Raw genomic sequence first — 24,119 nt, forward strand, 5'->3', positions numbered from 1 at the left:
TCTTGCTTAGTGTTCTTTCGTGCAAGGTCAGCTTCTGACACTCATTTTTTTCCTAATCACCTGGGGTTGCTCTTATCTGTGGACCTACACAGTTTTGCCTGGAAAAGAAAAACAAACAACCGAGCTGCAAGGTAGCACCGTCTTCCCCATCTCCTTGCAGCCCCTGGCTTTGCACTGCACATTAATTAGAAATCCAGAGCTTGCAACAAGGGAAGTGACTTTGTGTTTCAATTTAATTTGTTCTCATTTTTTGACAGGGTCAAAGTTCCTCTTCCCAGTCTGAGTCTGAAAGCAAATTAGAGCTGTGTCATTTTTATATTGATGTGCCCAGGCTAAGACCTTTGGAAAACATTTTCTTCTGGGAATTGATCTGGTTGGTAATGCTTTCTCAAAACTCCATCTAGTAAACGTGGCCTGCAGTGTTACAGTCATTACAGTGTGCTGATGTGCCAAGGACTGTGCTAGGTGTCAGGGATTGACAGGAAGGGGTAGACCTCAGTTCCTATACTTGAGGAGGTCATAAAGGCATAAGAGAGGCACAGTCCACGAAGAGATAAAATGGCATGGTTTTGCAAGCCAGGATACACAGACTTTCTAGCTGGAAAGAACAGGGTGGGCACACTGGAGGAAAAACTAATGCTCTGGATGTTGCATGCTACTACTACAAGTAGACCACACCTGGCCTACATGACACATAGTGTAGCCTTATGGCATCTCCCAAGCAAGGAACAGAGAGCTTTGTATTGAATCTTGGGGATCAGCTCCTGGTTCATCTTAACTCCCTTATTGTTCTATGTGATGAGGGGTGACTGAGCCTCCAGAGAGTGTGGTTGTAAAAATTCAAGGGACTTGTTCACACTGATGAATGCAAAGACATGTGAGTGGGAGGGGAGACAAGAACAACCGAGCAGGTCACAGTTTCGGACATACAATGAGATTGCCTCCACCTTGGCCTGGTTATACTAAGCAATCCCTACCAACCTATACCTGTCTAGCCACCTTCACCCCGACACCCCAAACATCTCGGATAATTCCAGGCATAATTTTTTGCCCCACAATTAGTGGTATAAGATCTGGGATTTTATTCTAGGCTTGACTGACTCCAAGACCGTGGGTCTTAACCTCAATTAGTGGCCACAAGGACTACTGTCTAAGCACAGATCCTCTGAGTATCCTACACTCTCTATTCAGGAGCCTTCTCTGAGATACTTGATCCTGGGCCAAAGATCTCCTCCCTTCCTTCCTTCCTTCCTTCCTTCCTTCCTTCCTTCCTTCCTTCCTTCCTCCCTCCCTCCCTTCCTTCCATCCTTTCTTCCTTCCTCCCTTTACTCAGAATTCTTATTGCCTGTATATATACATCTCAACTAAACTGAGAAGTGTGGAGGTTAGCAGCAGAGCTTCTACAGAAGCTAGGGGATCATCCCATGTTCAATTAGCTCTCATGTAGAAAGATTCCCTCTAACAGTAACAGGTAGAGACTGTATGTAAATGGGTTAATAAGCCTTAGTGCTGGCTGTTTTAAAATATTAATGATTTCTAGAATTGAAAATGCAAATGGATGCCTGGAACTCCTACACTTGCCTTAAAGAGAAGGACTTTGAAAGGACACTTCAGAGGAATGTGTGGGTGAAGAATGTGGGCTTGCTGAAGATGGGTAAGCAAGTGGCCATTCATAGTTTGTGGCTGCCACATTAGCTCCATTCAGAAGGAAGTCTCCACCCCCTACCTCCTTGAGGTAGTTGCTGGAAAGGCAGACACACTCAGTGATCTCAGTCTTCCAGGGCCAGCTTACCCTGCAGCAGGGTGTAGTCAAGGTTACAGCCTTGAGGCTTGGAGACACTCTTAGCTGCTCTGGGCTGTCCAGCTTGGTATCTGCCATCAACCCCATACTGCCTTTACTTAACTCTCTGTCTATGGACTTTTTTCAGCCCTCACATCTAAAGAACAAGCCTGTTTTCAGTGGTCACAATGCCACCTGGTGTCAGGTTGACAAGTTGCCAGAGATGAGGATTGTGATTGTCATCTTGCCACCTGAAGTGCTTAGGGCCAGTACATGGCAGGTCATAGGAATGGAAATTGAGGGGAAGAGTTTTTAGGTTTTTTTATTCTTCTTTTTTCCCTGATTGGTAATGTTCTCATCTCAATCCCTGGAGTGAAGGATGTGTCCTGCTGGGGCAATTTGACCCTTTTGTAACTCCCAGCCTGGTCTCTGTCAGATGTGTGACAGGCTCAAGTAAGCACTGAAGAGAAAGGTGAGTGAGTATCATCAGGAGACACTGGGCAGGAGTGAAGGGAACAAGGGATGAGTTAAAGCAGGTTCCATGGCTGTGGCCGACCAGCATAGCCACCTGGCAAGTAACCAGTCCCTAGGTGCTGGATACACGGAGCAGACCTGGCTATTCTTGTACTACCAGGCTGCCCTGTTCTAACACAGACAGACCAGGTCCCTCAGAACTCCTGACCTAGCACCCTTTTTGCCACCTGATCACTGGCTTCATTTGTGTGTCTTCAAGGGATCAGCTAAGAGCCATGTCCTAGGGGCCTAGTCTCTCCTGGTAGCTTGACAGTTCCCACTCTGTTTTGCTATACTTACATACTAGCACTCAAAAGGTCAGCTTTGATACTTCTTTTTAGAACTGAGGGGGATCTGCCACATCAATGACTCCAACAGATGGAGGGGGATCTTCTAATATCTAGGAGTGAATCTGTGTCTGGATTGTAGCTACTACCAGCCCTCCCCTTCCCCTAGCTTTTTACTACGACTGTGACATTCCAAGGACATATAGGTCTGAGGAAGGGACAGATGGAAGGAAAAGAATGCAGGATTTGGGTCAGGCTTCCTGGTTCCCACCCTGGCACAGATGTTCGCCAGCTGTGTGGCCTGAGGTCCATTACTCAGGCTAACCTGATGGCAGGATGGAACGGGAACTTCATTGCTCTGAATGCAGGGTGGAGCCTTCATCTCAGACTGTGCTTGTCACACGTGCCTGGAACACAGAAAGAGCTGAACTACAATGCTTCCCTGCCCCCAGGCCTAGAATGTGTGTGTGTTATTCTCATAGCAAATACATTAATCCTCTTCCTTTGAACAATACCTTTCTCCATCGCCTCATGTACATGGCTTATATTTCTGCTTTAAATCCAATAGGTCTGCTCTGTGTGTGAGTGCCCTGGAAAAGCAGCACCCCATTATCCTAAGTACGTTTTTTCCTGTTTCTAGGAAGGGACAATAGTGGGAAATTGTCTGCTTGATTAAAGCATGATTTCTTGTCTATTCATCCTCATGTTCTTCACTGTTCTGACCAATCTGACCACTTCTGAGGTCTTCCTGTGTTGTGCTGTAACAACTAGAGGGAACTGAGGGAGGGACCATCTTGTTTTATGTTTTTCACTAGAGATGATGAAACCAGACCCAGTACCTGGCCTCAGGAAGCAGTTGATATGGTTCTTTACAGTGACTGAACACTGGAAGATCATTTTCTTGAGTCCCTCCCCCAAGTCATAGTACCTATAAATGATAACCTTATGGGTATCAATATTTACATATGTTTATACATCTGTGTGTGTGTGTGTGTGTGTGTGTGCATGTGCATGCATGCTTCTTTTACACAAGTCTTAGCTAAGCCCATGTTTGATAGCAGGCTCTAGAATTATGCTGTGGTTTCTGCTGTGTTCTGCAAAATTTGAGCTATGAACCCAGTAGTAACACCAAGATCCAGAATTCAGGGAACAGGATGAAAATGGTCAAGATCCAGTACAACATAGGTGTTTCTAAAAGTTGGAGGTGAGTCCCTATTGGTCAAGATACCATGTACTTGTCCACATGACTTGGATGAACTGAGCTGGATCTGACTCCGAAGCCTCCTGCCCAAGGACTGACTTTAATAATACAGGATGGTGCTATACAAGCTGCCAAGGAGGAGAACATTAATAGTCCTACTTAGTACTGACACCTGTGAGCTATAACACTGACTAGCATGGCAAGATATCCCTAAAGGTGCAGTAATGGCACTAATATCTTGACAGTAACCAATTGCTGTCTAACTGGACATAGGGCCCACTGAGTATTAGGGAAACCATGGTTTTGCAATGTAAACACAGACAACAACCAATAGTCACAGACCTCAGAGGAGAACCTACTACTGTCATTTTCCTAAGTCAGTATAATTCCTACCTGCATTCTAGATGCTTTTCTGAAGCCGCCCTATAAGTGCTCTCGGTCCTTATCAAAGAACCTTTGCTGTTGCAGAACATGGCAACCATTGCATAAAGCAACCACCAGTCAAAAATGCAGAGAACAAGTGACTGGGGTTGCCTAGATCCACCTGCCACATCCATGACAGGACTCCTATGCCTTGGGCTCGGGGCACACTGGAAGAGGGGGTAGAAGGATTGTAAGAACCATAGGACTAGAAAGTCTGCAGCAAGATGGTGTCTTCTAGAAATGACCGATCAATAACATGACAGTTTAAACAAGACCCCAATAATGACAACACCAGCTGACATGCTAATGGGGAGAATCTCACAGGGCCTTATCCATAGATGAAGATCTATAGACAACTAAAAACAGTTGAGAGAGAGAGGGATAAGTGCTCTAAATGTTCATGCAATCTCAAGTGGTCAGCCCTTAACAATATGCATATAATTAACTAAATGGACTGAGTAGCCTCTGTTTATAGTACATATGTATCAATAATAAGTGAGTTTGATAGAGGGGAGCATGGGAGAGGTTGGAAGGAGGGGAGGAAGTAGAAAATAATATAACTCTATTTTAGTTAAAAGTTAGAAGCAGTGCCAAGTTCCCGATTTAACGCAAAACTAACTTTACTAGGAGACCTTAGTCAAGCCACTTGCCTCTTGGAATCTTGCTGTCAATTAGACTTCACTCAGGTCTACTCATCACCTATGACATTGTATGATATCAGCAGCATCCTTAACACCTGGGATCCTTACAGCAATAGAAACATCCTCCCTGGAACCCAAAGTTATTACCACAGGGAGAGTTGGCATCGAGTGTAGCTGATTGTTTATTAATCAACCCCCACTATTGTGCATTAGAAGTGTGATTTAGGCTTGCCCTGTGCAAGGTGGTTTCTTGTGCAAAGTTCATATCATACCGACATGGCCCTTTTGTCTCGGCCAGCTGCTCCAGCATAACTATTTTGATACAGGGACATTTTGACACAGCTGAGAAAACAAACCATTACATTGTTGGCTTAAAAAAATCATTACCAAATAATATGCCAGGGAGACATTTCAGGTCAGCAATTCTTACCCTAGCAAGACCTCTCTGAGCCCCTGTGCCAGAAAGAGAGATGAGAAGAAGGCAAGGACCAGAACTCCTCCATGGCAGGCTGTAGGGGTCAGGGCCGGGAGTGCAGGAGACTAGGACAGTGAAGAATTGGCAAGATGAAGAACAGTGACTTCAGCCATGCAGTGGGTGTAAGGGTCTGTTTCACACAGTACCTGGTAATTTTCAAAACCAAATTTTACATTTAAATGTAGTCATTTCAAAACTCTCACATCAAAACAACGGTGTCAAAATGCCCTTCTCTGTCTCAGACAAAGGAAATGAATGCCAGGAAAAGATGAAGGAGAAGACAGCTTCTGCCCCATAAACTCAGAGTCACCAAAGGAGAAAGGGGGGTGGGGAGGGGGAAGCAAATGACTCTTCTCCTGCCAGAAATTGCTGCAACAGGGATTGCTGAGGAACGAAGGGAGAAAGAGGCTGTTACTGATGGCATGGGGGCATCTTCCCAGGTTGGGAATGTTTAGGAGCTCAAGAAATGCCTGCTGACAGCCAAGGTTCACTGAGGGTTTACCATGGGACAAGCACTGTTGGTTTTTGGTGTGTTAGCCAATTTAGCTCTCACAATACACAATAGCATGCATATTGCTATTACTCTCATCTTACTGGAGAAGAGACTGAGGTACTCAGAAGGCACTTTCTTAGAGTTTCCATATAGTTGGGGAATGATTAAGCCATACTGGGTTATGGATACACTAAAGGTTTGCTTATATCCCCCCTCCAACCGTATATTTGCCTTCTTAGAGTTAACCGAGAGCCTAGGGCCAGGGAGAACTCAGGCTACAGCACTCATAGGACTTTCTAGGGCCTGGCTCTTCTTCTTGCTATCAACTAGCTACATATCCTCCTATGATTTGCTCTCTCTCCAACCGCTGAGGTCCCTTGATGCTGCCCCTCCCTAGCTCATTCCTTTCAGCAACCTTTGGCTATAATCTGCTGACTCCATTAATATGGAGTCAGTATGTGCATATGACGGCTGCTGTTTTATACTTGGGTTCACAGCAGCTAAAAAGGAATTCCCCCACCCCCGTTCTAATACAGCTAATGTTCTTAATGGAGCCACGAAGAGCAGAGAAGAGAAAAGAAAGAAGTATGAGTGGGAGGTGACCAAGAGATCACTACATGGGGAAAGAGAGAAGCCTGGTTAGCCCCTATTTATTCAAAGCAAGCCCCCACCCAACCCCACAATTGCCTGGCCAGCCAGAACGTAGTCTTAGAAATGGATTGCAGGAGGGAGGAGGGTCTCACAAACTGCTGTAGTACATGGGCAAGGGACCAGGCAGTGTCAGGGGAGGGGAAACAGGAACAATTCCCCAGTGGGCATAACAGTGCTCTTGACCTGGAAAGTCAGAGGCACAGGGGGCTGGACTTTTAGCAATCTTCCCACTTCTGTCTATTCCGGACCTTTGCTTTTCTGGCCACTGTGATTCTCTCTGTCTATAGTCTGCTCCTCCTCCTCCTGTGCTGCACAAAGCATAGGCTGGTTTATTTTCTTAGAGCCCAGAACAACTCTGTCTCCCTCGCTCCTCTGAAGATGTTGTGTTGAGAGAGAGAAAAAAAATTATACTCTTTAATAGAAATACTTTTCCTTCATTAAATGAAATCTCCAAAGCCCAGTAGCATTTTCTGTGCTTATATAAAGATGCCAGTGGGGATTTGAGATCGAAAGTAGTATTTTTATACAAGTCAATGAAGATCTCAATAGGACAGAGAGAACACTCCTCAAATCTAAATTCCTCCAGCATCAGGCAGGCAGATCTGCTCCAGCAGGGATCGTGTTACTTCTTGCCCTCCTCTAAACTTCTCCTCAAGCACTGGAGCGCTCACATATATTGCTTCTCTGCTTGGGGAAATTATATTAATAGTGTCTTTCCAAGGCTGTAAACCATTGAACTTGAATTTCTGTCTGCACTTCCATTCTTGTAACACTTTCTATAAAAATTCAGGTATTTGTAGACGTCTGGGTGAGAAGCAGATGCATGTGTGTGCCTGCACACATGAGGTCCAGGGTGATGTCTCTTTTAATGTAGCATGGCTGGAGAATGAACTTTTCTCGGTCAAGGTTTCAGAAAATAGATCTTCAGAGATGGATAGGAAGAGCCGAACCTGATTCCAACTCTGAGCTGGGGAGATAGCTGGGTGGATAAAAATTCTTTCTCTATGAGTGTGAAGACTCGCCTTTGAATCTGCAGAACCCATGTAAAGGCTGGATGGGTGTGGCGGCACCCTATAAGTCTAACTGCACTGGAGATAGAGATAAGAGATTCCCTGAGCAAGCTGGCTATGTAGACAAACTTCTGGTTCAGGGAGAGACCCTGCCTCAATGAATACAGTGGAGCAATGAAGGAAGACACACACACACACACACACACACACACACACATACATACACACACACACACACACAGAGAGAGAGAGAGAGAGAGAGAGGCACATACATATGCACACATACATGTGAACACAGATAAATGCATGCCACACACATACACACAGGAAAATAAACTCCTAACACTAACTCTTGCTACCCAAGTTTTCCCGGACAATGTGTTTAGCCTTGCAGTGCAGTTCCTAGGAGCCCAGGGAGACTTGGACCACAGAGGATTTGATGTGCTTGACAACACAGCACTGCTCCAAACCTGCTGTTCACCTTTTCCTCTCACCTGCCTGTCAGCTGTCATCACAGTTACTCAGGTTCATTATTAACACAGAATATCTCCAGCTCCAAAATCAACCTCTTAAGAAGATGATTGTCTTATGCAGGGCTGAGAAGCTCCGCGCTGAACCTTCAGTCATGTGACTTACTTGGTAGCTGGAATCAACTGAATGAAGGCAAAAGGAGAGGTCTGCTGAATCTGCATAGTGAGTGAGCTAGAGCATAGACCTTTCTAAACATTTCCATGCTGCCAGGTCCTGGGAGGGGAAGAAAAAAAAAAAAAAACCAACAACAACCTTAAGACTAAGTAAGACACTCTTACAGTAAGAGCATCAGAAGGACTGAATATATGTTGACCAAAGGTTGCTTTGATCATGAGATGACCTTAGGCTCTGGAGTCTGATGAGGGTGGCCCTTTTCTGACTTTTCATTTAAGGGACAGGGGCTCTCACCTCTCCTGCTGGGCTGATGGCAGCAGTGCCCAGCAGCTAGCTGATACTTAGGAATGGCATCTACTCCTAAAATCACAAAAGAAGCTATTCCCTCCTGAGCCACAGAGCACCTCAGGAGCTGTCCCATCCCCCACACTGCTGAGAAAGCAAGAGAGGGCTCTTACTGTGACTAACAGGCAGGCTGAACTCTCGCCTTTCTCTGTGGAAAAATCCATTACCGAGAAGTCATTTGTCAAAGCCAACTGTTTAGCTGCTTTAATTTACATATTTATCAAGTTTGATTAGAACGCATTGTCTTCCACTTTCATCCTAGCTCTCACATCCCCTGGCCCTCTTTTCCCTGGGAAACTGTTTTCTTTGCCCTTGTTGCTAAAGGGTACACAGTGTGATTCAATTTACATTTACAAATAAGCCTGCAACTGATTCTGGCCAGGAATTCCCTCGGGCCTGGAGTGGGAGCCCCCAAAAGCTGAGCACTGAGTGCTGACAAGTCACTCAACCAAAAGGCAGGGCCCGTTCTACAACTATCTAAAGCGTTATTTATCAAGTCTCTACTGTGTACCAGGGGCTGAGCATACACACTGTGAAGAAAACAGGCTAAATCCTGGCTGTCTTGTCATGGATTGCCCACTGACTTCAGCCTTCACCCTTGTAAGACGAGGCAGCTGGATCAAATGGTCTAGTTGCCGGGCATCAGATTTGAACACTTAGAGGTCATCAGGTTTTGGGCATAGACCTGATGGACCATTTTATTTCATTCTTACAAGGTCCTTATGAAGTCAAGACCCATAGTATGCGCAGGTTTCAGGGCATGAAATAAAAGAATTCAAGGTCATGTAAGTGCACACAGCCTGACTCGAATTGAGCTTTCCTGCTCTCTAATACAAGTTCATAACCCCAGAGCTAGGCTTGAACATCCTTCCCTGGTAGGTGAGCTCCATATTGATAAGGACAGTATCTAATGTCTATGTCCTCGGGGACCAACTCAAGGCCTGACATGTGGTCAGCATGTGTTAAATTTAACAGTAAAAGAAGGGCCGTGGCCCTCGACATTCATGTCTTTAGGGTCTCAGTTCTGCCTCATCTGCCCAACCACCTTGCCTATGTGTGTTATTCAGGCCCTCAGTCCCCAGGGTACTGGTGGCTGACAGCTCATACCTGAGACTCTCCTTGGAACAAATGCTCAACCTGCAGCAAGGTCCTGCCCCTGCCACATGGGACATCCCATGAGAGCAGAGTTAGCTCTCTTGCCTCCTTCACTGGGAATGACCCTTCAGCCCAGAGCTCCCAAGGCACTGCTTAAAGTCATGTATAAGTCAGTTCAGTCTGTGCAGTCCATAGAATGTTACTTGATTATTTCCTCTTGAATTCTTATAAGGGATTGGTTCTCAACCAGGTCCAGTTTTGCCTCCAAGGAAACATGGTGCATTTAGTGATACTATCTGAGGATTTTTTTTTCTTTTATCGTCAGTTGTTGGGGGAGAAGGGAGGGTATGGATGGATGCTGCTACTAGCCCAGCTCAGTGCCCCATAGCAAAATTATATAGTTAAAGGTGGCTATGTTGCTGATGACCCCCATCCTGTGCTTGTCACTCAATGAATAGCACCTGTTATTATGGGAAACATCACTTAAAAACAGACATGAAGCCACTTATTTGAGGCTTGTCTTGTGACCTAGATATCACTCCCATTTTACACTTGGGAGAACTCAGGTTCATAAGAGGGAGTTTGTCCAAAGACTCAGAACCCAGGGAAGCTCGGTGTTCCACTCTCCCTCCTCCAGCTCTTCTCTCCTGCAGAAATCAGCTTCTAGGCAGCACAGCTGAGCTACCCCTGAGTGTCTCAGATTAAATAGAGTCACATGGTTGCCTGAATGTATTTACTGTCTTGCCACTTTCTCCAAGAAAGCTGGATGCATGCCTCCCACACCTACATTCTCTCATAGAATTACACGGAAACAATTCTGCACCTTGTTCATGTTCTTACTGTGAATCTCTGCTCCTGTTCTATTTTCATTGTCACCAACAGTGATATTTTCACATTACCTTCAGCCTGACATGTATTGTGCTGATAAAATCAGATAAAATACAACATTAACCATTAACACCAAAGAAGACAGAGCCAAGTAAGTCCCTGGTGAACTTAAGTTTCCTTCCTTTTCCTTCTCAGAGCAGGTGCTTCCAAATTGAATCTTGAAGGCTGAGTAGGAGGAACCCAGACAGACTCGACAGAGGCTGGCATTCAAGGCAGGGAAGAAAACATGTGCCCAGAGTGGATATGTGTGAGAGCATGCCGTGAGTGGAAGACCGCTAGGGTTAACTGAGGTCAGAGCCTGTGGCCATTATGTGCCAGAGATGAGAGCCAGGTCAATGAAGCTGGACTTGTGCTGAAGACAACAGAAAGTTGATGAAGCCTTAAGCAGAGGGAGTGGCATGTTTCTCTGGGCATTATAGAAAGCCCACATTGAAGGCTGCAGGATGGACTGGCAAGGCTTTTGCTAACATGACTTAAGACAAGCATTTATTCTCTCAGTTTCTGTGGGTCAACAATATGGGAACATTTAGTGGGTCATTCCAGCTGGGGTTCTCTTGTGAGAAAACAGGGAGGTTTTAGTCAAGGCTATAGTCACCTGAGACTAAAATATCCTTCCAAATGTACTCAGACATAAGTTCCTCTTGGCTATTCTCACCATGTGATCCTCTCTATGGTCTACTTAAGCATGTTTGTGACATCACATCTGGTTTCCCAAGAAGTGAGTGGTTTAAGAGTAAGCAAGCATACCCAATACCATGGTCTTTTTACAGCCAAGTATTAAAGTACGTATTGTTTCATTATAGTGTTCCATTTTTCTCCATTAATTTATTTATTCACTTTATAGCCTGATCACAGCCCCCTCCCTTCTCTCCTCCAAGCCCCACCTTTACACCTCCCACCTCCCCTTCTCTTCAGAGAAGGAGCGACCTGGATTTATACCTACCCACTATGGTACTTCAAGTCACACCAGGTCTAAGTGCATCCTTCTCCCACTGAGGCCAGACAAGGCAGTCCAGCTATGTGAAAGGGATCCAAAGGCCTACAAGAGAATCAGAGACAGTCCCTTGTTCCAGTTATTAGGAGGCCCACATGAGGACCAAACTGCACATCTGCTGTATATGTGTAAAAAGTCCAGCCCGTGCATACTCTTTGGTTGGTGGTTCAATCACTGTGAGCCCCATAGCCCCAAGTTAGTTTCCTCTGTACATCTTATCCTTGACTATCAAGCTCCCTCATTCCTTCCTCCCATTCTTCTACAAGATTTCCCAAGTTTTACTGGTTATTTGGCTGTAGGTTTCTGAGTCTGTTTCCATCAGCTGCTGGATGAAGTCTCTCAGAAGACAGTTATGCTAGGCTCCTGTCTGCAAGAATAGCAAAATATCACTAATAGTGTCAGCGGTTGGCTCTCTCCTGCGGAATGGGTCTCAAGTTGGGTTAGTCATTGGTTGGCCATTCCCTTAAACTCTGCTCCATCTTTATCCCTCTACTTCTTGTAGATAGTACAAATATTGGTTCAAAGGTTTTGTGGGTGGGTTGGTGTCCCCATCCCTCCACTGGAAGTCCTGCCTGGCCAGATGAGATAGCCTCTTCAGGCTCCATATTCTGTGTTCCTCCTCACCACCAGGGTGTGTGAATTCTGCTTGACAGACAAAATTAAGGATGCTAGACTGCACTTTTCCTCATAGCTGCCATCGTGTGCTGGGCTTTCAGGAAGTGACAATACACCATTCAGAGGGTGGGAAAATGCAGCCTAAGCTGGGGACCTTAGCCTGAGTGAGAATCAACTCAGACTGAGGCCTAAGCTGGGGTCCCCTAACTCCCGGGTGTCCAGTCACCATTGGAAACCACATAGAGTCCAGAACAGAGGGGGCCCAATGGGCCTGGGAGGATGAACCTACAACCGAAGGTTCCTTAACACCTGGGCATCCAGACACTGCCGGAAATCATGGGGAGTCAGGAATAGAGGGGGCTGGGTAATGAAGGCTTCCCCCAACAACAGCTCTTGATTATGAGAGATAGTCCTTGGCTCCAAACTATTTATTGATTGTTTATCAGGGAGAACAGGTGCATACTACTTCCTCAGGGTAGACCAGAGATTAAATACTTTTTTGCAGAAAGAAATGTCTGTAAAGGAAACCTTATTGGCTTAAACCCTCAGGGCCCATCTAGATACTTCATTAGCACAGAGAACTCTGTTTTGAGCTATGTGACTACTAGTCACGTTCTTAGTCACTTCCTTTATGTGGAGAGCTGTGGTCACCTGTTCTAGGCCAGGAATCTGGTCCAGGGTAGGTGAAATGCCCATGGTCCTCATGTATGAGGTGCCAGGGTTTCTGAACTCATGTAACCTTACCAAGTTTCCTGTCACAGTGCCTCACAAAGTCTGTTAGGGTCCACCCCAAAGACTCAATAGACAGCTGGTATTTCCATTTTTAGATGTAACTGTTTCAGCCTAGTGCACTCTGAAACTAAAAATCACATCTTGCAAGTAGAGATTAACAAAGAATTGATGGGGCCTGGGCATGGTGGCACACATCTATAACCCAGCACTTGGAAGGCCAAGGCAGGAGAACAGGAAATTTGGACTATCTGGAGAGTTCTAAGCCAGCTTTGGTCTATACCATGATACTCTCTTGAAAAATCTGAAACCAAGGCAATAGCAACAAATCAATGGTCATAATAATGAAATCAACCCAAGAACCCTATTTGACCTCCAAGAGTCAATCCAATGTAGCAGTTAAGAACTACTTATGAGAGATTCATAGATACCTCAGTTCTAATACTGGCTCCCACATTTGCAAATTTAGTCAAGACAATGTTTCTAGATCTTGATTTCCTAACCTATAAGAAAGGGATGAAATAATAAAATAATAGGAAGATGCTCCATTGGGTGACTGTGATAATCAAATGTGATTAGGCATGTAAAATATTTGACACAGAATAGATAGCCATTAAATATTACCTAACTGCTCTCAGAATGGAATTGGGTTAATGTCTTTTATAGGGTAGCATGGAGATTAGGAACACAGTTTTTTCCTGAGTTAGGATCTGGCTTTGCCACTTAGTCATTAGCTATAAAGACAAGGTTAGGCCACTAAATCTTTTGGGCTTTATTTTTCTGTAAAATGAAATAAATAATCACTAGTACTTGGTCACTAGATTGGGTATCCAATCTTATGAATAAGGGTTTGGGAGTATTATGGGCTATAATGACAAGCCCACCCTCTCTTCATGTCTTTCTGTCTCTGTCTCTGTCTCTGTCTCTCTCTCTCTCTCTCTCTCACTCTCTCTCTGCATGGGAGTGTGTACTCATGTGTCTTCATGTGTTCACATGCATGCATATGTGTACATGTACATGTGAGTTAGGGATGCTGTGTTCTTTTATCCTTGAACATGATGGTCTCCTTGCATTCTCTGTTTTCACGATCCCCTGTGGATTATTCTTGTTCTCATTTTTTTTCATTCTGTTCCATCTTGGCTTTGTTCAAGACACATTCTTCTTCATCCCTGCTGCCTCAACCAAGAATATGTTTAATTGTCTTTGTATACATGAGTCTGGGGATTTGGTGACAGGAAGGATGAGGACAGCCCCATGTCACACCACCTCAGAGTTGCTACATTACCTTAAATTGATTTTGCAAATGAAAGCAAAAAGCTAAGCAAAGGCGACCCATCCATTTTGCCTAAAGATGATTATAATGCTCTTTTATGGCCTCCTAAATGACAAAGCAATTTGTTACCTGCCTGCATCAACATTTGCTTATATTAGTGCCAGAGAGGCTTGATTTTTATTAGCCCCATGTTATCATTTTATGAAGTCACAGGGGCTCAGTAAAATTAGTGTGCAAATAGAATGCCTGGTTTGTCTTTCCCCGTGGTCAGCAGAAATGTAGAATGCAATTGAGTTGCTACTGGGTCAGGGGAGGCATCTATAAAGTTAGCCTTCACTGAGGGCCTCAGTAATGTTATTCATCATTTCTGGACTGTTGGGATAGATGGGGTCAGTATTAGGTAACAATTTTTAAAAGTGTGTGGGGTGGGGAATTAAACCTTTTTAAGTGAAAAAGCAATATAAATACTAAGACAGTAGTTCAATTTCCATCAGCAATAAAAAATGAAACCAAAGTCTCTTGTGTACATTGCAGATGGAAATGCAGCAGATGCAGGACTGTATAATGTTAGTGGATCCAGAAGGCAGACAGGGTAAAGAAAGGCCTCTGGCTCAGGATGAGGTTTAACTGCTAGCAGCCTGACCTTGAGCGTGACCGTTCCTTCTGTGGGCTGCAGACCTCTTACCTGTGTCGTGAGCACACCTATTGTCACAAGAGCACCATGATGATTTAAATGAAATGACCTGTGTCGAAACTTCTTTATATCTATAAATATAAATATCTATACAGCTATTTTCATTTATTAATTTAGCAATCAGTTTCTGGGTACCCATTCCAAACAGGCTCGTGGGAAAAATATTAGATATTTACCAGTAGACATCATTTTTCTCCCTGTACTAGTTTATATTCTGTTCAGGAAGTGTACAAGCATTTAACTCTTCTTTGAGGATATAAATGTATTTTCTCTCCTCAAAAATGTCAAGCAAGGATAAATAGTTCTCATGTACAATGGTCCGATATGTTTCTGCTGACTTCCAGCGAGTTGAAAGCCCCGTGTGCTTGCTGGTCACCCCAGTGGACCAAACAAACCACAAGTCTTTAAGACAAAATTTTTATTAATTTATTTGTTTATTTTTGTTTCGTTTCGTTTCGTTTTGTTTTGAGGAAGGGTTGCTCTATGTACCCTGGCAGTCCCAGAACTTACTACATAGATCAGGCTGCATTTGAACTCATAGACATCCATCCTTCTGTCTTCTGAGTGCTGCGATTAAAGGTGTATACCACCACACCCAGCTTTAGGACAATAGATTTTTTTGTGGGGGGTTGGGTTTTTTGTTTTATATTATTTTTTATGTGTATAGGAGTTTTACCTGCTGTATATATGTGCAGCCTACTCATGCAGGGCCTGCAGGAGCCCCAAGAGGGCATAGAATCCTCTAGGACTAGAGTTACAACTGGTATTCATTTCAACATGTGAAAGCTAGTAACCAAGCCCAGACCCTGCTGTTAACTGATGAGCCATCTCTTTGCCTGCAAGAGTCAATACTTTTATTTCTTATGCCTGAGATTAGTGTATCTGCTGTGATGATGAGCCTCATTAAAAATGACCTATTGCCAGCATTTTAAGAGCATGCTGGTTGATTATTTATGTGCCCTCTCTCCATCCTCTAACACAGATAGGGCTCCTTTAATCAATTTTTTCCTGTTTCTTCCTAAATTTCCTTCTGGTTGTTGCTCTGTTGTGTTGTGTGACAATCAACCCTTCTACTAATAGCTGAGTATCCCTTCCATATATATATATATATATATATATATATATATATATATATATATATAAAATACTTTTTATGATGGTTGAGCTTTATTATACAGGCTAAATTTCTGTAGCAGCAGAAAGATATAACAGTTTGATTCAGATCCTATACTTCCATACAGTATATACATTGCTGAGTGTCTGAATTTTGTTGTCTTCCTTTTCTAAGAGTTGGGCTCCATATATCAAGCAGTTAAGTTTCTTTTTCCTCAGTTTTGTTCTTTTCCGATGGTTTTACAGCCTTGTTATGATTTGTCTAGAGTAATTTAGTCCTACCACTAAGCCTTTTTGAGTTCTCACTCTTCCTGCATAATCAAAAAGAACATATTCTTTGGAGTCAGAAGCTCAAACATTTCTGTACTGCTTCATGAAAGCTAGGGGACAAAGCATAGAGAGTTTGGGTCTGGTACCCTAACATTAAAAAACACATCCTTAAAAAACCCAACTTGTCTTCCCTAGGCCTTACTGTAGGCTTAAGGGTCTCCTATCTTCCAAAGGCAACATAGGCCTGGGGCTAAGTCTTCAACACACTCTAGATCAAAATTATAACTTGAAGCTTCACCCTATATAAACACAAAGTTTGGGATCTAACAAAGACTCAAGAGGGCTTCTTATAGATTTCGGGAACTCCTTTTCTCTATTGGAATTTTCTGAGCCTCTTCACAATAGCTACCTGCTAACCTTTAATCTCAGTGAGACTTCTATGGTATGCTCAGGATAACATACGCTTGTCTTCATTGTGTGATAGACCATCCAAAAAACAAAAAATAAAAAAAGACAGGGCAACCGTGAGGCACACCTCATTTGTCTCCTTTCCTCATGGGTATTCTGGTACTGCCTCTAGTCTCTTATTCAACATCTAAAAGTGGTTGTTCTGTATATTTTACTTAGTTTTTAGATGTTTTCTTGTTATTTTTCCAATGCTAGGAGTCAAACCCAGGGCCTTACATGTGCTAGACCAGAGTTCTACTATTAAGCCACATGCAAAGACCTAATTTTCTAGGTGTTCAGTGTAAAAGGAATCTGGTCCCTCTTACTTCTTTACTACCAAAACAAAAGCCTGAAATCTAATCTCATATGTTATCACTTATTAACTATATGACCTTGAACACATTACATAACTTTGAAGGAATTTAATCTCTGCCTCTAGAACAGGAGCATGAACTACTCATTGCTCTAAAGATTATAAATATGTATAAAATATATCTGGCAAAAAGCAGGTTAATTAAATGGCAGATGCTACAATTATTACTATAAATAGCTACCTTTTTATTCCATTATTTACTAGATGTTTGTTTAGTACTGTGTAATGTGTAGCCTTGTTATATTATCACAACCAAATTAAGCAGGTATATTATTCTCATGTATAGTTAAGAACACTGAAACTCAGAAAGATATACAACTGCCTAGAGGCAAAGTCCGTGGTCTTGGGATTCAATATCACTGATGGCTTTCTCAGATGGTTGTAAATATTATATATTAGTGTAATATTCTAAAGAAAAAGGAGTACAGTCTTTTAATATTAAATAGATGGAGAGATAATTAGTAAACAATGACTGGTCCTTAATGGTTCTAATCCAATGATTAAAACAAAGATAAAAATAAAGCATCCATCCAGCCTATTCCTCAGCGTCTGCTTTCCACATAGCGATGTCTCCTCTCAGCTTGCTATCCATGGTGACCTTCCACTTATTTCTTACAGAGAATCTCCGAGAAGGGTCAGACAAGAAGGTGATATTCATCACAGGGCGAGTCCACCCAGGGGAAACACCATCTTCATTTGTGTGCCAAGGTAAGCTTGGGACCTCATGAATGTCCTGTACTGTGATGACCTTCAAGACAGTGAGGTTACAGGCAAAGTCTTTTTCTTACATGGCAGCTCACCTCAGTTCTCAGGCTGACATCCACTCAGTTTTTACTTGATAAATGCTTATTAATGAGTGTACTCATGGAAGAACAGATGACTGGATGGGTGGATAAGTGATCAAGAGGGACTGAGGGAAATTATCTCATTGTTTTATATGAAGAATGACAATGAGATCACCTACACTCTCCAGCTTTATTTGTCCTGAGCAATTGGTAGCAAGTCTGGCCCAAGCTAGATGTGTATTGGGGTAGAGGGATTATGAAATGGGGATATTGTCAATTCACTCACTTAATTTTGGTCATTCACTTAACAACATTTTACAAAATACCTATATGAAAGAGGAACTGTTTGCCTCAGATACCCAACAGTAAGATAATTTCTCTGCTTTGGTGGATTATGCATTGTAATTGCATTTAAATGTATTGCCAAATATTTCATCTATAGAAGGTAATTAATCAGGTATCATCACAAATGTGGATATAGTCAATAAATAATCTATAAATCACACAATGAGTGTATGGAACCCAGCAGTTTAAGAAGCAGACAATTACCCACTCCTTTGCAGTTGCAGACATTACCCACTTGTTTTCAATTCAGTGACCCATCCTCCCTCCCTTCTGCAGATAACCATGACCTTGATTTTTGTGGTTTGTCATTTCCATCCTTAAGTTTAACTGTATTCATGAGCATCCTTAAACAATGTATGTCTTAGTTTTTCTGTTCCTGACCTTTGCACAACTGCCATCATTCTATATCCACCGAGGCTTGCTTTCTGCTTGATGTCCATGTGGGTGAGTAATGCCCCAGTTCGCATGCTTTTCCTCACTGTATTATATTCCATATCTATCTGTAGCTCAATTTACTTGTCTATTGCCCTGGTGATGAATAATTAAGTTGTTTACAATATATTTTTTTTTCTTGAAAACAATGCTACTTCAAATATTCTTACACTGTAATGTGTGTGTGGACAAATATCTTATTCACATCACCAGTGTGCACATATAAACTCTTAACCTAGGGTGAACGACACAGACATACAATTGCTGGGTCATAGGCTATGTGCATCCTCAGCTCTACTGGATTCCCCCCAATTTTTCTTAGGAATATTCAACTTTATGATGCCACCAGCCTTACCATCTCACATTCTTGCCAATATTGCATTCTTTTGTTCAAAGAATTGGGGATCAAACACAGGGCCTTACCTATGCAAGGCAAACACTCTACCACCTAGTTTCAGCCTTAAGCCTTTAAAAGAAAGGTTTAGTTTGAGACAGGACCTCTTTAAGTTGCTGGGACTGGCCTTGAACTTACTACCTAGGCCAGTAAGGCCTCAAGTTTGCAGTCCTTCAGCTTCAGTCTCCACAGTAGCTGTGTCCCCATGCTCAGTTTCATTTGTACCTCTCATGAAAAGTAGTACATTGTACATGTACTAAATACTATTCTAAACATTTCATATATTTTAGCTGTAGTTTATTGTAATTATATTAATTTTCTATGTGACAGAAATTAACATTAGCTATGTTTTGACATGAGGAAACTGAAATTTCGGGAAATCATTTGTCTCGTTTCGATCTCTAGATGAGCAGGTAGCTAGAGGGGGTTTTAGAAAATTCTGAAGGTCATACAAGGACAATGGGATGTGGTAAAGTATACAGAGACTTTGATTCAGACAACCCTGTGGTCACATATTGGCCAGACTACCTCCTTACAACCCTGCATCAGTTCCCTCAAATGTAAAACAAAGCTAACAGAACTATCCAGGACAGCATTAAGAAGCTGGCAGGAGATGAATGTAAACACAACACCTAGTCTTATGCCTAGCACATAGCAGGCACTTGACAGGTGCCACCTCCCCGCTCCCATGGGAACCCTGAGAAGATGAAGTAGTAATCTACTTTGCAAACTCTCAAGCACTGTGCATATAAATGTGGGTTTCATTTTCCTGATCGCATTCTTCCCATGTTGTTTACGTACGATTGCCTCCCTCTCTTTTTCTGATGAAACGGAGTCTCAAGAGAGGATGTGACTGGCTCAGGGTCCAGCAGCTTGTCCAGTGGCATGGCTGGGCCCCAGTCACTACAGCTTACTCCTTCACATTCTCACTTTTGGCCCCCCAGCACTGTCCTTGCAATAACCTTCCCCAGGTTCTCCCGGGTCTGCCTACCCCTTTACTCCAAACCATCTGTCAGTTACTAAACTTGGCAGCAGATCTGTTCCCCCAGCTGATGGAAGGAAACTGCTTTGCCCTTGCTTGCAAAAAGGCAGTGAGTCTTGCCATTAAGATCTTCGTCTCTGGGAAATCAAAGCCCGGTGCCCACCATATCTGTGAGTGACACAGAAGGTTACCATCCCATTTTACAAAAGAGAACCTAGGGTGCTCCCTTTCCTGAACGAGAATCTAGAATGGCACTGACTTGGTGCACTAAGTGCTGACCTGGAGGCTTTCAGATACATATTTGCTTCTTGGGAGACTTCATGAGTGCCTGCTCACTGTTTTCTCAAGATAAGCTCCGGCCTCCCCAGTATGGTGTCCACAGCCCACTAGGGTCTGGCTCTTGCTACGTTCTCTGGTCTCATCCTTATAACAATGCGACCCTACACACATTAACTGCAGAGGGGTAGTCTTCTATCACCTAGTCCTTGCCCCCACTACTCCTCTGCCTTGGAAGTCACGTCTTTGACACTTTGCAAACACTTCCTGCCTTTTACAGTTTAAGTGCCCCACTGTGGACCTCCATAACACGTTCCCTCCAGCCCTCTGCTTTCTGCTTACATTGGAGATCTGAAAATTAGCATCGTCAATAAAAACCCTTTACTACTCCGATTCATTATGTCATCTATGCACATGTCTTTCCCATTTAAGCATGAGCTATTTAAGGTTTAAGACTGGCTCTCCAATGGGCACTTTCCACATCTGTAAAGCCATATTATCCTGTTCATTATCTGAGCCTGCTGTGAGAAACAAAAGCTGTGTTGGCTCTGGGTTGCTAAAACTGAGTTCAGAAAGTGCTCAAGGTCACGCAGCCAGGAAGTAGTAAAGAGGGGCTTTGACCTTGGGTCGGGCCAGATCCCCTGCCTGTACGTGCTCCCCTGTTCCACTTGAGGCAGAGAGATGTTAGAAGGTTGAGTTTTGTATCTGGAAGAACACAGAATTATGACCACCCCACAGCTGGTGTATACTTTTCAGGCAGGGATGCGGAGGCTCTGAGACCTAAGGTAGCTTACTTGAGGTAATACCACCACTCATTCATAACAATGGAATCCACCTCCGGGTTTAGCTCTCTGCCTTTTCCCTTCCTCAGCATCTGTCCCTTGAGACATACAGCAATTCATCTTTTCTTGGGGCAGAACAAGGCAGGCATCATTACCCCTGCTTTTCTGCCTACTTTGGGTTTGTATTCCATGGGGACAGCCCGAGTCAAGCCCCATAGGGTAGAGCTAAAGATTTATTTTCCATAGTCAGAGTCCGAGGCTTACTACCTTTCCCTAGTCCCCCTGGCTTCAGGGAAACGCAGGCCTGATGCCTGGAGGGGTAGTGGCTGAGATCCTCTTTTCTTCTCCATTTGCTGGCTCAGTGACCTTGAGCAGGAAACAGACCTGAGAAGCCTGGTTGTCTCCATCTGGCTGGGACCGTAGTTCTCACTGGTGAGCTGCTACTGCACCTGCTTCTGGGAGTATAGTGGAGTTCTGTCGTCACAGGTATCTGGAATGGGTTGTGTTAAAGATGGCAGAGTTTAGGCTTTCTGAAGACCGTGTGGTGGAAGAAAGCTGACTATGGGTCACTCTTCCATCACCCCACCTCATCTGTGGCCCCCGTGAGTCCAGGCTCTCCTCATTCTGTACTTAGAACAATTTGAGAGAACAAGGGTGCTCCCATGCTGCCCTGTGGCAGGATGTGTGAAGCCTTAGTAGGCCTCTTAGTAGACAGAGAAATTGAATCTCAGCACAAACACTTATTACACCGTGACCTTGAGAATGTCACAGAACCTTCCTGTACTTCAGCTTCATTATCTCAAAGGGGAACATTAGGAATTCTGCCTCAGGGGATTGATATAAAGATGGTTGGAGCTAGCAGCCACACCTATCTAGAACAGTCTCTGGAACATAGAGATAAGGAAATGTCAGCAGTGGGGATGTGCGAGGGAGCATTAATGGACTACTTTGTAGGTTCCAGGCTCTCTGAGTAGCATTGATTACCTGGTTTTTCTATCCCTCACTATGAACCTGCCCTCAGTGGCTCTAGAGCTCTGTGTCCTGCTCTGCCTTGCTGTCCTGGGGAAGTCCTGACCTGAATCCCCTTCACCTGGAGCCTCTACTACAAGTTGGAAAGTTGACCAGAATCAGACCTAGATCTTGGTCTCTGACCCCTGGTCGAGGCAGTGCCTCCTTCTGAAACTCCCTGAGACTGTTGACATTTTCTCAATTCAAAAAGGAATCTCCATACGAGGAGCTCTCTGTCCTCTTCAGAGCCTCTTATAGAATTGAGGAGCATTTACATATGCTTCTGCCAGGAAGGCATGCCTCACTGTGGAGGGCAGTAAACATGGCTGAGGTTTGGAATTAAACAGACTTGGGTTTGAGTCTTAATACTTCTGCCTGCTCATTAGGGTACCTTCTTTAAGACTTCTGCTCTCTGAATCTCTGTATCTTTACCTCAAAATTGGGGATAATATCCTGTTTGAAATTCCTCTCAGTATGGGTATCTACTACCCCTGTTTCCCAGAGAAGTGAATGGACACACTGAACATCACCTAGCAAGATAGTGGGGGAATGGTCTCTTTCCTGACCTGAAACTTGCTGCTTCCTGCCAAAATTCCCTCCAGCTTAGGACTAACTAGTGTGTGTGTGTGTGTGTGTGTGTGTGTGTGTGTGTGTGTAAATGAAGAACTGGTCCTCTCAAGAAATCAATTTGTCAGGATTACTTTGTCAGAAAAAGAAGAGAAAGGAAGAGGGCTTGTACACGCACATACACACGCACATACACACACACACAAAGAGGCATACATACATCTATGTGACTGGGTGTACAAGTATACACACAAGCTCTCACATCACCCTTTCTCAGCCACCAATACCACCAGCCATCAAGACCCAGCACAACATAAAATTTTCTACTATTTGTTCTTCCCTGGCTCTGCCTTTATTCCCACATCTGTTCCTCCTTATTCTTTCTATTCTCTGTCTCTGGTTCAATTAGCCTTACATCAGAAGAGAAATGGAGCTTTCACTTTACATCTGTGATGTAGGCAGAGCCTAGCATGAAGGCAGAAGAATTAAATTTTGTGAACCCCATGATTCCATAATTCGAGGACAATGAGTTTGACTGATGGCAGTGTGGGTTTAGCACAGTCAGAGAAGGTCTGGAGTGGCCTCTGTTGTGCATGTGGTACCCTGGGCCCAGCAATAGCTCTGCTGCCTTGCTGAGGATCTAGGCTCTCCTCATTCCAGGATTCTGTCTCTGAACAGACAACAGAAACAATAAACCTCACACAGAACTCTCTAGAGGGAAACTATGCCCACAGATGTAAATAATTCTCTAAAGCACATTTGAGCAGTCATCTGGTTCTTTCTATCTTGGCATAACAGAAAAAGCACCAGTTTAAAGCCACCAGAACTAGGTATAGATCTCATCTAGGCCCCTATATGTGGTGTCACACTCTCTGACTTTGTTTCCCTGACTGTAAAATGGAGTCAGAAGTATTGCAAATCGGTTAAAATACTGAGTGCAGAGTTGTTATTGAGGGTCTGACTTCGCTCATTTCACATTCATCTATTAAGCATGATCACTGTGCCAGACACCAAAGCCCTAAGAATACAACAGAATGAGCAGATCAGTCCTTCTTCCCTGGAGCACTCAGCCTGGAGGGAAGTCAAACGGATAGCACAGGCAAGCCCTGATAGCTCAAGATCGCAGACTCAGGAAAGATAGTTGTTCTAGACTCGGTTTCTATTTTGAGGCCACATTCTTCTAGAGCTGTGGCTTAATCTCAGTCATTTCCAACAGGGTTGATTGATTTGAACAAAGTGGAGATCACCTCCGCATTCACTGGCTGCATCCTCATGATCTAGGCTTTGGTCTCTCCAGAGCCCTTGTTGGTCAGCAGAATGTCAGATCCTGACTCCTCACTGCCAAGTGCTTTATATCTTCAAGGTCCTTCTACAAATCAACCCATCCTGGCTGCCTGATTCTCACCCACTATTATTCTTTTCCTCCAGTACACAGTAGCTAGGGGTGCTCTCCCAAGCTAGGAATTGAAATTAACCTGTGGCTTCCCAGCTTTAAACCTTACAGTGATTCTCTAGTGATAGCATGCATCTATCTATCTATCTATCTATCTATCTATCTATCTATCTATCTATCTATCTATCTATCTATCTATC

The 24,119-nt window shown here is 43.7% G+C and overlaps 1 protein-coding gene across 3 annotated transcripts in view; it reads left to right on the plus strand.

Annotated features, from left to right (window-relative positions):
• Agbl4 (ATP/GTP binding protein like 4) overlaps positions 1 to 24,119 on the plus strand; it is a 1,180,502-nt gene that overhangs the window by 1,035,379 nt on the left and 121,004 nt on the right. For all 3 annotated transcript variants that reach the window (XM_021199658.2, XM_021199659.1, XM_021199657.1), the window contains exon 7: positions 17,574 to 17,663. In XM_021199658.2, the coding sequence (XP_021055317.1) occupies positions 17,574 to 17,663 (90 nt within the window). The remainder of the gene's footprint in view (positions 1 to 17,573; positions 17,664 to 24,119) is intronic.

The sequence above is a fragment of the Mus pahari genome, chromosome 6 (genome assembly GCF_900095145.1).
Source record: "Mus pahari chromosome 6, PAHARI_EIJ_v1.1, whole genome shotgun sequence".
Classification (NCBI taxonomy): Eukaryota; Metazoa; Chordata; class Mammalia; order Rodentia; family Muridae; genus Mus; species Mus pahari.